This window comes from Vicia villosa, linkage group LG5 (genome assembly GCF_029867415.1).
Source record: "Vicia villosa cultivar HV-30 ecotype Madison, WI linkage group LG5, Vvil1.0, whole genome shotgun sequence".
NCBI lineage: Eukaryota > Viridiplantae > Streptophyta > Magnoliopsida > Fabales > Fabaceae > Vicia > Vicia villosa.
This window is the reverse complement of record NC_081184.1, coordinates 108,405,809-108,421,856: the sequence shown is the minus strand read 5'-3', so window position 1 is coordinate 108,421,856 and position 16,048 is coordinate 108,405,809. Positions and strand designations below refer to the sequence as shown.

At 34.1% G+C, this 16,048-nt stretch overlaps 3 protein-coding genes and 1 non-coding gene across 5 annotated transcripts; 2 read left to right on the top strand and 2 right to left on the bottom strand.

Annotated features, from left to right (window-relative positions):
• The first annotated feature begins 2,249 nt into the window (after window positions 1–2,249).
• LOC131601978 (uncharacterized) lies at window positions 2,250–7,286 on the top strand. 2 transcript variants are annotated; one of them, XR_009283900.1, is made up of 11 exons: window positions 2,250–2,762; window positions 2,864–2,948; window positions 3,560–3,756; window positions 4,806–4,888; window positions 5,332–5,377; window positions 5,498–5,554; window positions 5,689–5,743; window positions 5,822–5,922; window positions 6,023–6,106; window positions 6,186–6,319; window positions 6,815–6,955. XR_009283900.1 is itself a non-coding variant. In XM_058873915.1 (11 exons), exons 1-11 carry the CDS (start codon window positions 2,682–2,684, stop codon window positions 6,986–6,988), a joined length of 1,077 nt encoding a protein of 358 aa, XP_058729898.1. In that variant the 5' UTR covers window positions 2,265–2,681; the 3' UTR covers window positions 6,989–7,286. The 2 variants fall into 2 exon arrangements, 1 of the variants encoding a protein (XP_058729898.1); XM_058873915.1 differs by having other exon boundaries at window positions 2,265–2,762; window positions 6,023–6,086; window positions 6,815–7,286.
• Window positions 7,287–9,003: 1,717 nt separating this feature from the next.
• On the bottom strand, window positions 9,004–9,855 carry LOC131601979 (glycine-rich RNA-binding protein 2, mitochondrial-like). The gene is made up of 4 exons (XM_058873916.1): window positions 9,647–9,855; window positions 9,481–9,549; window positions 9,294–9,400; window positions 9,004–9,201 (listed from the first exon to the last, which is right to left on the bottom strand). Exons 1-4 carry the CDS (start codon window positions 9,765–9,767, stop codon window positions 9,154–9,156), a joined length of 345 nt encoding a protein of 114 aa, XP_058729899.1. The 5' UTR covers window positions 9,768–9,855; the 3' UTR covers window positions 9,004–9,153.
• Window positions 9,856–11,647: 1,792 nt separating this feature from the next.
• On the bottom strand, window positions 11,648–14,488 carry LOC131601977 (THO complex subunit 4A-like). Its single transcript, XM_058873914.1, has 5 exons — window positions 14,217–14,488; window positions 13,957–14,109; window positions 12,928–12,996; window positions 12,663–12,844; window positions 11,648–12,072 (listed from the first exon to the last, which is right to left on the bottom strand). The coding sequence occupies exons 1-5, from the start codon at window positions 14,379–14,381 to the stop codon at window positions 11,865–11,867; spliced, it is 777 nt and encodes a 258-aa protein (XP_058729897.1). The 5' UTR covers window positions 14,382–14,488; the 3' UTR covers window positions 11,648–11,864.
• Window positions 14,489–14,576: 88 nt separating this feature from the next.
• On the top strand, window positions 14,577–14,650 carry TRNAV-AAC (transfer RNA valine (anticodon AAC)). Its single transcript has one exon. It is a non-coding gene; the product is annotated as a tRNA-Val (tRNA).
• The last annotated feature ends 1,398 nt before the right edge of the window (window positions 14,651–16,048 follow it).

Here is a 16,048-nt window from a genome sequence, read left to right as displayed (position 1 = left end):
CATCGCGCCGCGATATCGGCCGCTACAGCCGCTATTAACAACATAGTGACTGTCTACCACTAAAGGTGAAAAAAGTAATCCCCAATATATGCCATAACTTCAGTCGGATTCGTTTTCGATAAACCCAAAATTATTATCCAAATACAATCAAATAGACATGCTTATACATATGGGTGGAAATAGGTCAGGCCGACCAATAGGGGTCTATAACCTAACCTATTTAAGGTTAGGTCAAACCAATCCAATTTAATAAAAAGGTCAGACTTAGACTTTTAAAAGCCTATTTAATTAAATATGCGAGGCTTAGACTATTAAAAAAACTCTATGAAATCTTATAGGACGTTCTATATTTTTAAAGAAATTAACAATAGGCTAACCTATATATGCATATATATTAGAAAAAAAAGGCTAAATATGTCGACCTATATATGCATATATATTAGAACAAAAGCTAAATATGTCGGATATATATGCATATATAGGTCGGCCTATAAGGCTTATTAAGTAATATGAATTAATTGGAAACTTTAATGAGAAACAGTCTTTTAAATAGGCTTTCAGACCAGACCAGACTTTTAAAAAGATCAGGCCAAGCAAAAAAAACATATAATAGACCATAGGACAGACTCAGGCATTTTAAGTGTATCGTAGGTCAGACTCAGGCCTTCTAAAGTCTAGCCTAACCTATTTCCACCCCTACTTATACCAATAAATTGGAATAGGGCAGCCCGGGCTACATGGACATATAGTCTGACATATTTATGTTTTGTATGACCTGACCTTTTTAACAAAAATGTTAGGCTTAAACTTTTCTTAAAATTTATTTTATTAAATAGGTCATGCTTATGCTATTGAGAAAGCCTTTGAAATCTTATAAGTCGACCTATACATGTATATCAATTAGAAAATAGGTTAAATAATATAAAAAAATATCTTGTTGTTAGGGATGATAACTAGACTCATCTCTATTGGGTATCCGCAAAAGTTACCCGCAACAGATAGTTTAAAAACTCACAAAATGGATACGAGCATAGACATTTACCCGTGAAATTAAGCGGGTATGGACATATGTATATGTACTTTAGTATCCACCTTGTCTCAAAGCCGCATAATATATATTTATATATGTGTAATTGTATTGTTATGTACACATGTTAGTTTATTGATTTTATTAAATACATCACTATTAAACTTGTACACACTTTAATATAAACTTTTATTTATTTCTCAACTCAACAATATCATTATTGAATATTTTTCAAATAAATTATAATTAATTGATTATTTAATTAAAAATATGAATATGTTAAAGGATACTTAGGTACCCATAAGATACTAATATGGGTACAAATGTTAGTGTCCATGCGGATATGGACTTGGGTATGAGAACTTTTTTTAATTGCGGGTATGAAGACGGGTACTATAGTACTCTCTCCAAATCCTACCCATTGTCATCCCTACTTATTGTATATGTAAAAATAAATAAATAAAAAGATAAAATAAACTATTTGAAACAAACTTTTAGGTAAGTTTTCATGTGAGACCAGACTTTTAAAAAAAGGCAAACAAGCCGACAAAAATAGCCTATAATAGAACATAGAGAGACTCGGGTCTTAAAAGTAGAAGGTCTGACTTGATCTGACCTATTTTCATCCCTACTTATACGCTTTTATATAATCTGATTCAATATATAACTAAGGTGGCAAATAGGCATATCCATCTCAAGTTTGTCCCGCAAAAAAAATAAGGATGACGCCATAACGGACATAGTTAAAGGTGTGAATCTAAAACCTTACCTCACTGATCTGCACTAAAAGTGAAGGCGTGGGCCTGCTGACATTACACTTATTAAACCTAAAAATATAAAATTTATGTTAATGTTCATACTTAAAAGCCTGAAAAAATGTAACGGGACGAGACAAACTCATTAGAAGACGGGAGTTAAAATCTTTAATGCGCCCCACACTAAGTGTAGGTCAATCAAACGGTCATATCCAACAAATTGGTCCCATTTTACCACCTTTTAACCCGAATCAACTTAACCATTTCCTAAAAAGCCCTACCCAGCCGGTGCATTTCGCTTTCTTCTCGTAAATTCAACATCAAGTGCTCTGTTATTTCCCGTTCTAATCATTCGATCATCCTGTCGGTTACATATGTCTCATTCATTCATCAATTCACAATTACAGTGAAATTCACAACACACCAAACAAATACCCGATAAAACAAAGTCAAGTGTAGGGTCATAAATTCCACGCACTGCCACGTCACCACATTTTCATTATCCATATCCAAATACCAAATCACACTACCGCGCCACCGCATCCTTTAGTCGGAGCGTGTCACTCTATCTAACGGCCACGCTTCATCCCAACAACAATTCAACCACCACTTTATGATTTTTCACGTTTCTACGCAATCCATCTATCCCTTACCGTAAAAGAAAATAACATCAAAAAGGAAGAAGAAAAAGTTAGCGGTTCCGTTCGGTTAAGAACACAAAACTGCAGCAGAATTGAAAGAAATAACCTTATTAACCGTTTTTCATACACTTTAATAATTTCGTTTCGATCTAAATTTGAATTTAAATCTCAATTTCGAAGATTCTAGAAAATGATTAAGGCGTTTCTGGATCGGGATTAGGACTTTAGGGTTTTGGCTGATTCAGATTCCGATCGGAAATGTCCGAAACCAATTCGCCACCTCGAACCTCCGGTTATCTCGATGCTCTCTCTCAAGCGATCCACAAGAAGCTTCAGAGGGTGAGTTTTCTTCTCAATTGTTTTTCTCTGTTATGATAGCGAGAAAAATGCATTCTGTTTTTACTTGATTAATTTTTGTTTTTTGGTCTTTGATGCTGCAGGCGCTGGCTAGTTCCTCGCAGAGGCGTAATTTGTTGCAGGAGCTCTTTGCTGATATTGCTTTAGAGGTTGATGATCGAGCCAAAGGTAACTTTAGCTTTTGAATTTGATTTTATTTGTATATCTATTGATTCAATAGTACTAAGATTCATTCTCAGAAGAAAATTGAGTTTAATGATTCAGATGGCAACTTGTGCTTCAAGCGGGTGGTTTATCTTGTTTGCATGCTTATGGTTTTTAGTTCATTTTTGGAAGATGATAATAATTTTGGCGAAAATGATATTTTCATGTAAGGATAACTATCCTTTATGAAGAACGTGTATAGGATTGCCTCTCTTTTCTTGCCAAACATAATTAGTTGTAATTAGCTTGTCTGTGATGTTTGTATATGGTAGTATCAACTTAATTTTTCTATGTCACTTGATTTTTACTTAGAAATGCCATGTTTTTATTGGTAATGTTCCATAATAAGATTTCATTCGCGATTTGGAAAATAGTTCTTTTGATTTAGGATTTGAATCTCAATTTGATAATCATTGCAAACAATGGAATTCACAACTGACAAAATGTGTATTTAAATATGAATAAGGGGGTCATAACCTATTTTTCTTCATAGGTGTGATGGGGAATAGTGTCTTTTCTCTTTTTTATTTAGAAAACAAGTTACCAAATGTAGATTTTCTTTTTCACAATGACAGATGTAATTTTCCACAAGGAAGAAGATATCATTTCTCCCGCAAATGACGTCATTGATGGTCCGCTGTGTTTCTATGATGTGCTTGCTGATTACTTTGTAAGTGTGCCTGAAAGTGGGAAGCCCGTCCTTGACTTGATTGTCCAACTTTGGAGCCAGTCATTTGCTTCGCATATTTTTAGCCTCTTGTTTCACAAATGGGTATGTAACCTTGTCTTTGCCATATTGTCTTTCCCTCACTTGAGGGAGGTTTTACTTAGTTTGATAGTATTAGTATGGTCATTCATTACTGGTTTTGAATTTGAACATTTACAATTCAAAAAAAGTGAGTCGCTCTTAATGACATGGATACATTGACAAATATGAATATCCTCAAATTGATTAATGATATTATGAGGCATGTACATTATCTCTGAACCTGGTTATGGCTATATATGGAGTAGCTCGCAACTCCCTTTTTCTCTTAGCTGGTTATAGAGTGGGTGGCAATTCCCCATTTCACTTGACTCACAATATGTTTAACCTTTTGATATACATCCCTTGTCTGATTAATGTTCTACCATTTCTTCTTATTTATTCAAATTTTGAAATGCTTATAAGTATTTAGAATCTTCATCAAGGGTTTTTAAAACTCATGCTTTTCATGATACTGGTCCAAAATTTCTGTCTACATAGCACCTATTTTGTCAAATGCTTGAAATAGGTTTTACATTTAATCCTTAGGAACCCAATACATACTATTGTAAATATGTAGTGTGTAAGATAAGTGACATAGTATATAGTATAATTATTTCATTTTTATAACGTGAGTGACATATATAATGTATGATACTATTATGTATAAATGAGAAGAGTGCTGAGATTTATATATTATAGTTAATCATAAACTAATGTATATTACATCTTAATAAATTTTGAGCTAAGCATGATCTAAAATTGGTTATAAGAATTTTGTGTTTTTGCTTTTTACTAGTACTGATTTGAGAATGAGATGGGATGTTTTTTTTTGCCTCTTGGGTATATTTCATTTCGGTTATTTCCCTTCTGTTTTTGAGGGGTTGCAGAAACTTTCCTCTGTTGTAAGGAGTTAATCTCCGTATTTCCTAAAGAAATTCAAGTTCCTGTTTTCTAATTAACATTTAAGAACCACTGAAATCTCTTTTATTTAGTTTTAATTGGGGTATATCGTAAAACATATTTCCAGTAGCTTCCTGTTTTGTTGTGAATAACTATTTAGTACCCTGATGCAGATGTTTGAAGTTCATCTTGATAATCCAGAAGTGCTCCTTCGGTATTCATCTGCCCTGGTTCAAGGTGCCACAAATGTTTTCTGGTATGAATACAAGCTGTTATATATTAAAATATTACTTAATTGGATTTAACTTGCAAAAAGACCAGGTGGATTTGGATTGATTGGCATTTGTAAGTTAAAAATATATTCACTTTCAAAAACCATGCTCTGAAAAGATATGAACTTCATATCATGCTCCACTCCACTCCTAAATAGGAAGAAGAATGTGTGTGGACTCTCTTTATCATCTTTCTTTTAAAAAAATATTTGTCTTCGTTACCAGATTTTATCCATAGTCATTAATAGCAATCCATTTGACCTTATCCTATTCTTTAATAACAAAACAGAAAGCAATGGCAATTTTGGAAAATGTTAGTAAAAGTTTCTTCATGGGCTAGAATCTCTACTATGATAGAGTGGATGTTATACCATATTTGGAAAATCAATCTGAGAATTGCACTAATCATTTTTGGTGCCATGTACAGGATCGACATTCAGACAAATACAAAGCGTTTCCAGTCTATATTCCGAGTAAGGGTTCTAGTTGGATCCTGTATTTAGTTTGACTGATATGTATCATCTGAATAATATTATAATTAATGTTTTTTTCCCAATTCTTTTGCATATTCCATGTGTTTCCCTGAAATTCAGTACCTCTTGGATGATGTTGCATTACACCACAGTAGATTGAATAAGATTCCTCTTCAGGTATACCCTATCAGTTTTAGTATTTGGCTGTATTTTATAAATGTGGCCTACAGTTTTTTTAGGACATTTAGCTAGTCTACTTTTGTTGCTAGCAATTGCATTCTGAAATTCTTTACATTTTATTAAACTATCAGGCTCAGCGAGATATGTATCTTTTGCTCTCAAGGTTCATTCTATTTTACAATTCAGGTAGCCATTCAGAGAAGTTATTAGCCTATAAATAGTGATGCAATAGTCTTTATAAATCTAATATTACCCTCTTTGCAGCTGGCAAAATCGACAGCTTCTTGAAACAATGCCCTGTTTTTCAAACTGCCTTCTTAGTTGGCAGTCCTGCAGATATATTTGTGAATGAACTCACGGATCAGGTACATCTGAATCACCTTTTTTCACAATTGATAGCCATATCCTCTGTTTTATTTAAAGAAATTATGTTACTTACCTTTAATTGTTGATTTTTTTTAACAGCTTCAAAAGCTTAAGGTGGAACCTGTCCTGCTGCATTATCTTTCAGAAATCAAGGTCCTTCAGGGTACTACACCAACCATTCAGGTGCAATAGTTGGACATGGAATATTCTTCTCTCAACCTGACTCAGCTAAGTCATTCTTTTGTTTATGTTAATTGCTCAGGTTTGGAATTGAGAATGACGACAAGTACGAGATTGAAAACTTGTTTGTATAGTTTTACTTCTCCTGGTGGTCCAATGTACCCAACCAGAGCTGTTCGTCATGCTGCCTGGGAAGCACTAGATTTTCTTTTTCCGGTTAGTATTATTTTTGCATAATAATTAGTATCCAAACCAAATTATAACAAATTACAAGAACATTGTCCTTTCCAGTCCTAAATAACATTTCTTTCACATTAGTAAATATTTCTCGGTCCGATCATTGTTAAATACTTGACTTCTATTAAAAGCTTTTTATGCTTTAAAAGGTGGGATTATATGACTATTAAATTGTTTAAATTTCCAATAGACGAAGGGAAACATTGATGGGTTTTTTAAATGACATCATAGAATCTGCACACAGATGACACATTTTTCCCTTTTAGCTTTTTCTACTTAGCCATATAGTTTATAGTTAAGATCACAATATAGCCCTATATTAATGTATATGCCATATAGTTCATAGTTAAGATCACAATATAGCCCTATTGGTAAACATGTGTAACACCTTAATTCATAAGCACGAGCTTCATGCATGCACCAAGTACTTGTCCGATAAACAAATATTGATGTTGTTTTTCTGCTATGATGCAGGTTGGGCAATACCCTCGGCATCTCATAAGTCTGTTCTTCAGGTTGCTTTATCCATGGTATTGGCCATCCTCTTGTTGGAACTTTGTGGTTTCGTGCATTCGGGCTATCTTTTACTCCTTACTGGGGTTATTATTTTCTACGTGGGAAAAATTTGCCAAGCCAAAAACCCAATAAATGTCCATATGTTCCAAGGGTATTGGAGTACATGCATAGAATTCAGAATCCGAGTCATCTTTGCCAACCAGCACGAATGCCTTGCTTTTTGACCCTCTGATATTTCCTTTTTTCACCCAATGTGATGTGTATAAAGCAAGCTTGTTAATGCAATGTATATTTTGTTCAATTTGTTCACTATGGCTTAGAATAGGTTTACAAATCCAAGTAATATAATATAACGTGAAAAGACCACTGAAAACACCTAAACAAGGAACTGCGATTCGTATACACTATTCTACAATGCTTTTGAGAGTAAGATTGTGTATGATTTTAAGATTGTACATTTGTTATCTGCCATAGCTACTGTGTGATTGTCTCAATAGTTGTGAATGATTTTAATCTTCTGATTTTTTGTCATAAATTTTGTATTTATAGAAGATACTAAGGGTACTCTTAACGCATAATGAATCATACATTCAAGGAAATTTTTAATACAATTTAAGATAATCAAGTGGATTTTTACCCCACTCATAAAAATTACAATTGAGTTAGCCTATTGCAATTTCTTCTGAATTTCCTACTACTTTGAATATGACTTCCACCCTTCTGTTACGTAGCCCTTTCAACATCATAACAATCATAACAACCTTCAAGAAGTGACTCTTATCCGACATTTTTTTGCAACAATCTTTTTCATCAGCAATGTCTACCCAGATAAATCTGAATCTTATCCGACATTTTTTTCACCATAGGGTAATTTAACATTACATGATCAATATTTTCCTTCTGTCTGAAACAGAGCACACATACTTTATCATATACTTTTTCATGAGAACTATAAGTATTCCCCCTTCTAGATAGCTGCATCCTTGTTGGGAATCTGTCATGGAAAAATCTCCATCCAAATACCTTTCAATCAGGAATCGGCCGGTATCGAGCAGTCGCAATTCCTTGGGCGCTTCGTGGCCCCTGCATAATTTTAACATAGCAGGATTTAACCGAGAATGTATTTTCATTTCCATATGACCGTACCACCAAGTCTCCTTGATTACTAGGAGTGATCTCTAATAAAATTTCTAGCGATTTTTCTTTTTCTGCCTCTTCTCCTTCTCTAACAGGTCCCTCCTCTGATATGCTCCGGCCTATTCTCCACTGCCAATGACCACCACTCCACTCACCCGTGCTCTTCACACTGCCTACTTTGTTAGTACAGACTTGATACAAGTTTGGGAACTGATTTGCCAAGGAAGTTTGTCCCAAATATTTAGTAGACCAGAATGAAATACTCTCCCCATCACGTAGCCTGCATGTTAACATGTGCATAATCCCATCAGCCACATTAAAGCCTTCAAACTTCATCAAGTCTCTCTATCAGTGATTCTTTTATTTTATTTTTCTTGGTCCTTCATTAAACCACAATCTTCTGTGTAGCTTTCCATATTTCTCCTGCAAAATCCCCACCTAAATTGCCCTATCTTCCTTGATGAACCTCCAAATTCATTTGCTGAACAATGCTATGTTGAAGCTAGCCACATCCTTGATTCCTATTCCACCTCTTTTTTATCCTTACAAATAGATACTAGTAATTTCCAAAATCACTTTAGCTGGAGCTTTAAAAAATGATAAATAATAAACAGGTAGATTAGCGAGGATAAAGTTTATCATAGTAACTCTGTCTGTCACCTCATTATTAGATCCTCTACGTCACTTATAATCCGTCATTTCAGTTTGTTCATAAGAGAATCACCACGAATGGGAAGTGTCTGAATCCGGACTTCTGCTATGAGTATAAGTCAACTATATTGTCTCTTCAATTGAGAGTTGCGAATAGGCTCAATAGGATATGTTAGAAGACAGTTTTTCAATTCACTTTTTTATATGCTTAAATCTAATCAAATATATTTTCAGTACTGTATTTTCTGTTAAAATACAGAAAAATTCTATGTTAAAACTAAATATAACTTCACAAGTCCAATCTTTAAATATTGCAAGAGAGACTATTTCTCTATGATTTTGAATCATGCCTTGACAAATAAGTTTAAAGACGAGTTTCTGATTTTTGTATAATAATTACCCAGATGTTCGTATACAATAATAAACTAAAACAGAATCAGAGTATCAAATTAGAGTTTAAATTTGTTGTAGCTCTGGGAGTATTATGAATTGTTTGATAAACTTGGTGGTCACCCTTTGTGCGCATAACCCACTCGAATTCTTCTGCCGTCCACTATCTGTGAAACCATCAAGAACAGAACAAGATTCATAACATATCATAGTGTGAAAATAAAAATGAAAGCAAAAGCAAAATTTGTAGCAAAAGTACTTTTCCGTGCAATTCTTTGCGAGCCGTGGCAGCTGCAGTTTCAGAATTGAACCTAACAAATCCATACTCTTTTGACTCCCCAGTTTTGTGGTCACATATTACTTTAACTACACAGAAACATTATTAGATAGTTGCAACATAACAAATTTAGGATCTAAAACAGCTGAAAAATGATTCTTAGTTTTACCTTCAATGATTTCCCCATGTTGTTCAAATGTGTCTCTTAGGACCGTTTCATTTGTGTTATACGAAAGCCCTTTGTCCCAAACAAAACCAAAAACTAAATTTGAAAATCTGGAATCACATAAAAAAAAAAAAAAACAAGAAATGAAACTTGTTGGAGAAGAGGAAACCTGCGACGAACAATTTGGTAGATGAATGATGGCGCACGCGTAGGAACAATTGAGGTAAGGGTAAGGGTGAACATTGGAGAAGAAGAGTTATGTTATTCGCTATCGTGGTGGCTGTGCGCATAACTACGACTTCTGTTTATTGATTATTTTTAACTGTGCGCATACTCTTTAAATTCAAAGAATGGTTACGCACTTATGTGATATGTAGAGCAAATTGTGGAAAGAGTCTGATTTTAATTAGAGGGTGTTTATGGATGTTTTTAGTAAATAATCATGAGTTTTAATTTTGTAGGATTAAACTCGGAAAAAATTTAGACGATACTTTGAATAAAAAAGTTGAGAGAATGGCATGATGTTGAAAGAATTTCTAATGCAAATAACACAAGAAATAAAGTAAAAGCGATTGAATTAACAAAAGCAAATAATGAGATAAACAATAAATAAAACAAACGAAATATTTGAATTTAAAAATGGAACACGCTTCATACATTTCTCTTAATTTCGTCATCTTAATAAATTAGATGTTTGAGTTTTAAAGAGAGAACAAAATGAAATGTAAACCCTAATTTATAACATGTTGTATTTCATGCTAAAGACGACAACTGCGAAAAGGCTTTTGATACGGTAATTGTAACCCCTGGTGATTAGAGAGGTGTTTGTAAAGTTCACATTACAACATTCAAAATAATATTTGAGAGACAAAAGTGTCGCAAATCTAAGTGATTGAATATTTGGGCATAACTCAGATCGGAATCATAATTGTATAAGATCATAAACGTTCTCAATTGATCAGCATGAAATGTCGAGTGACTGTTTAATTATATCAACGGTTGAGAAGAGAACAGGGTCATGTAGTGAAAGTTCGCCTATTAGTCGGCTAATCAGGTGCCTTGTTGGGTTAGGCAAATGGATTGTGACATTTTTATTCGATTAGTCCAGAAAATATTGTACATTAAGAATATTTGAATTTTAAAATTCAAAACTTATAAATGTTTAAAATTCTAAAATCCAACAAATATTATTAAAATCTTGCAAGATTTTTTAAGAGATTGGGGAAGGGAAGAATCTAATGCGTTATTATCGTTCAAATAGATTGGCCATGCGCTGATTTCAAAACTACTACCACTCTTAAAAATGTGAAAGTTGATTTTGTTTATAAATATGAAAGTTGATTTTGTTAATAATTAAGGCTGGAGAAAGAGAGATAAGCAATACAAATGTCGAAACTAACCAAGCTTTAGCTACCCTCCCTAGCGAGTAATCAATAGTATTTGTGTTGTCTTCGAATTAAACTGCATTTAAACATAGCTAAAACAATCTCTGATTACTACAAATCCAGCCTCAATCAAGTCATCTCCAAGTCCCTTCCAAAATTAAATAAGTCAACAATGTTGTGAATCCAAGCATTCAACCATAAAATGTTTTATTTATATTTTGAACTCATTTTAAATTATATTTTAAAATAAATATCTACATTGAAATATAGACTATTCAATCTTAATCAAACTATATTTTGGGATTCCATAGCTGGGAGTGTTATCCCCTTTAGTAGACCTGAATCTTGAACAGCACACTCAGTCTGCGTAACAGAACAGTTGATAGATTCCATCTTGCTAAATAATGTATGCCAAAAATTACCAGTCATGAAAGATGTACTCCCCTATAACAAATATGAACAGCTCGAGATAACACTGAACTTATTATAAAAGATTATATCAAACATGCATAGGCCAAGGTAAAATTAAATAGCAAAAGATAAAACATCACTTCTTTTGAGTTAGGATTGTGGGAGGAGTAGCTGGGAATCTACCTTATTTGAAGATTCCACTGTAAATGTTTAATCAAAACAAAGCGGCGGTGAGTAAAATCTGCAGGATCCCACGTTTTGCAGCCAGAGATTTTTCTGTGCATTGATAGACGACAGCATGGTTCCCACCTCCCACTTCCTTAATCCATAAATTATTAAAGTCAATGAAAGCAACCTAGAATGCACAAGCTGACTTCTGTTAACTCATAGTTCATACATTCCTGAGTAATACGAATATTTTAGACAACAGAAGCCCAAACTCCATTATATGAAGCAACAGTTTTCACTCGAGTAATTTTTTCCCTTCTCTAAAACATAGTGCTCCAAATACATAAACATGTGGCTATCCATCACAATGCCCCCCTAATAACCATAGATGTAAAAGCAAGAAAACAGAACAAGATAGCTCCTTTAATTTATTTGCATGGCCTCTGCATGATACTTCTCCAGCTCAGCATCAAGATCTTCTGCAGATACCTTTTCATCGCGACCTCTACCGCGTCCGGCACCGCGACCACCACCACGACCTCCACCGCTACCTCTTCCACGTCCTCGATTTCTTCGAATGCCTTGACCTCTTCCTCCCTGCCCTCGAAAATCTCCAACTCTTCCTTGACCGCTGCTCGAGACATAAATTACAGTCATCTTTAATGCAAGAAATAATACTAACTTAACAATTTGATCAAACAAAAGTTCTTCATTAACCACAGATGGTTTCCTCATATCATATGTCAAAAATCTTCAACTCAAAATCTCAAAAGCAAGCTCCAAAAAGGAAACACAGCATTAAGAACAAATAAACATGATACACTCACCATCCATATTTATCGAATATTTAGAACTAACTAGCAACCAGAATTAATTTGCGAGGATGGGAAAAAAAGTTGAGACTTCAATAAGTCAAAGGATGAGGAAAAAAAACTGGCTCGGAAAATTGAATTCAAAAGCTTTCAAGCATTTTAAAGATTGAAAATTCCTGGTAACAAGGACAACTAATAATAGATATCAACTGATTGCAATCATCATAAAGCATGACTTAATCCAGTATAGCAGCAAAACTAAATCACACATGTGTGCACCCCCAAAATCACTATTCAAGTGTCCACAAATTAGTAGCCAGATGAGAAGCAAGTGGACAGTACGAAAAGTTCACTCTTAAAGAACAGATTAAATAGATAATCATTATAGCACAGTCAAGCCAGTGAATACCTTGAGGGAATTCCATTAAAATTTCCAATAGCGGCATTTAAAGCAGGAGCTGCGCCAGGTGTAGAAATGTTTGTTCCGACAATCTCTATCTTCATTGGTTTCCCATCTAGTTGAACATTGTTGTATCTCTTTACAGCAGCAACAGCATCCTGTCGCCGTGAGAAGACTACTTCTGCAGTACCCTATGAAAAAGAAGTTTTTTTCTTAACTATAGCATGACAAAGAAATGATCAGAATGACCAAGCTAAGCAACTGGACAAGATACCTTTGATCTGCCACTCCTGTCGTAATGAACGCCGTGTCGTTTCAAGTCACCAACTTCAGAAAACAATTCCTGCATAATAAGAAAATTGAAATCTAACCATTAATTGTAAAATTCAGAGCCTGTAAAACTAGCATGTTAAGTTTTAGTTCTGGGTAGAAGGAAGAAAGATCAGTGTAGTAAACGGTGTGCTTAAGGCCCTCAGGCTAGGTGCCATAGTGGAAATTGAACAAACTACTAGTTTTTGCGATCCGCAATTGACAACATTGAACATAAGCCAGTGTTGCCAATTGCAGATAGCAGATAGCAGAAAATACCAGGTGGTTAAAATTTCTCTATGCAAAAAATAGTACTATAGTCTATAGTAGCTATTTGAGAAATTTTGTACTAAATAGTGTTTTGATGCCGGTAATGACAAATATAAGCTGATATTTCTAAACTTTTTTTTTTACAAGATAAGAAAGAAAATCTAATTAGAAATCAAATTTCACATGCAAAAACAATGTTATAAGCTACAGCTGCATAAAAATCTTTTTTTAATTTCACAAGCAAATAAGCAAAATGTTGGGCGTACAACAACAGAAAAGTTATGATATTAAGCACATCCAGATTGATTTTACCAACTTTCAACCAGATTGATTTAAAAACCAACTCTCAACTCACAAAGAAAAACTCTCTAACATGCTCTCACTCCCACTCTCCTCACATAATCTCATGCAATTTCACAAAACAAGACAGGTGCCATAACATAATTCCAGATATTTCTTCACTAATCACTGATATTAATACATAAATAAATAGCTCTGGAAAAGAAAGAAAAAAAAAGTGAAAACCTTAATATAAAGCTGTGATTTTTATTTAATACCTTTTCCCAACATTGTTTTTTTGAAATACCCTTTAATTTAAAAATGGATCTCTGAATCTATGAACCCTAGTAAAATCATAAGACCAAATTCCCTAACAAAATTCCAGATACAAATTCACTAATTCAATTAAAAAAAAAAACACTGCAAAAGAGAGGGATTGGAATACCTTAATATCATCATTGGAAACGCCGTATTCCAAATTAGAGATATAGAGCTTGGTTCCAGTTTCTATGGAAGGTGCACGACCACCTTGAGCGGGAAAACCCGCAGCCGCATGCTGATCTCCATACAAATCATGTTGCCACGTCGTCTCTGGCGCCTAAAACCGAGAAAATTAAAATCCAAATTAAAAAAATTAGGGTTTTGAAAAATCCAAGCCGAGAAAAAATTCAATTTTTGTTGAAAGAATATACGAAAGCAAGTTACCTTAGAGGCGGAGTACGGTGTGGAACGGTTGGAGATACGGTTAGGAGCCCGGCGAGCGGGTCCAGGACCCGGTGCTGGTCTGGATCGGCCTCTGGAGTTTCCGGATCCAGATTTTTTGTTGTTCTTGATGATGTCGTCGAGTGTCATATCAAGAGCTGCAGACATTTTGGAGTGTGGTGAGAGTTCAACGAGAGGGAGTGAGGAAGAGGAAGAATCTGAGACTGAATGGAACAAACGTGAAAGATTAGGGTTTCGGTGAAGCGAAAGAAGAAGACACGAGATAAGTAAAATATAGAGGGATAGAAAAGATTGGAAAATATTTAAAAATTATATTTAATTTCGGAAAATGATTTGCATGGTGGTTTCGTGGTGTAGTTGGTTATCACATCAGTCTAACACACTGAAGGTCTCCGGTTCGAACCCGGGCGAAGCCAATGATTTTTAACTTTTTTTTCTACTTGTTTCGTGAATTGCCTCTTTCTTTTTCAAGTTTCTTTAAATAATATTATTATATCCTATACTTAATTGAACATTATTTTGATTTCTCTATTACAATAAAGTTTTAGATCTTTTATTTCATACCAATGTTCCAATTTTTTTATACTCAAACAAATATCATTGATAGATAAAATTATATACTTAATTATAAGAATTTAATATGTAATTTATTTTATTTTTTAATAAAAATGTATTGATTTAAATACATTTTTTTGTGGTATTATAAAAACTTAATTTATACTTTTAGTCTAGGTTTATTAAATCAAATTATATACTTAATTATAAGAATTTAACATGTAATTATTTATTTTTTAATAAAAAATTATTGATTTAAATACATTTTTTGTTGTGATATTTTACGGGATTTAAACCGTTATTCTCTTTTTATATTAAAAAGTGATTATGTGTCAATTTTTAAATAATGGGTCACATGTGAAACATATCAAATTGTCGTATAGAAATATTTTGTATAACTTTATAGATAAAAAAATATGTTAATAAATTGGTATTTCATCGACTTTTAGTGCCAAAAAAATGAGAGAGGATCAATCTTATTTGAAATTAAAATTGTACATACAATAAGGGTTGATGAGAGTCAGCTCACATGTAGATAGCAACAAATTGATGGAAAGTGAATTCATCTTAAAGTCCTGAGGTTCGAGGTTCGAGGTTCGAGCATTTATGGTGGATTCCTTGGGTCGGATAAGAAAGAGAATAATGGTTTTTCCATAGTTTTCCCATGAAGGCGTGGAAATAAGGGAAGACGGGTTCCTCCTTAAATCATGGAGAATACGTTTTCCCTTTTGACTACAATCCTTCAAATCGTTATTCCTTGGACAACTCATAGGCGTAATGTGATTAAAGGTGAAACATGGATCTTGATTTTGGCTCAGTGGCCCAAGCCCAATCAGACGACCTAAAGTGCACCCGCCTAGTAATGTTATACTTGGTTTGGGTTGCCCTTTTTTAGTCCCAATAAAATTATCTCAGTCCATATTTCTTCCAACAAAAGACCTAGAAATGACGAAGTTAGTAACTTAACACGGGTGGCAATCTTATTGATATGACTTCAATAATTGCTATAAGTGATTCCCTCGGGTGGTGCTTAGAGTGAATCCCTCAAGCGATGCTTGGGGAGAGTCCCTTATAAGTTGCTTGTGGTGTGTGCAACTTTTAATGCTTAGGCACGTTGGATATAGTCTCGAGAAGGCGCGATCGTTGTGAATTATTAGTCAAATCCATGCAGACATACACAATTGTTGATGTTTGAGCCCTCTCACTGCTGGAGCACACCTACGTTAGGGCAATTATTGCCTACGTGACATAGGAATTTT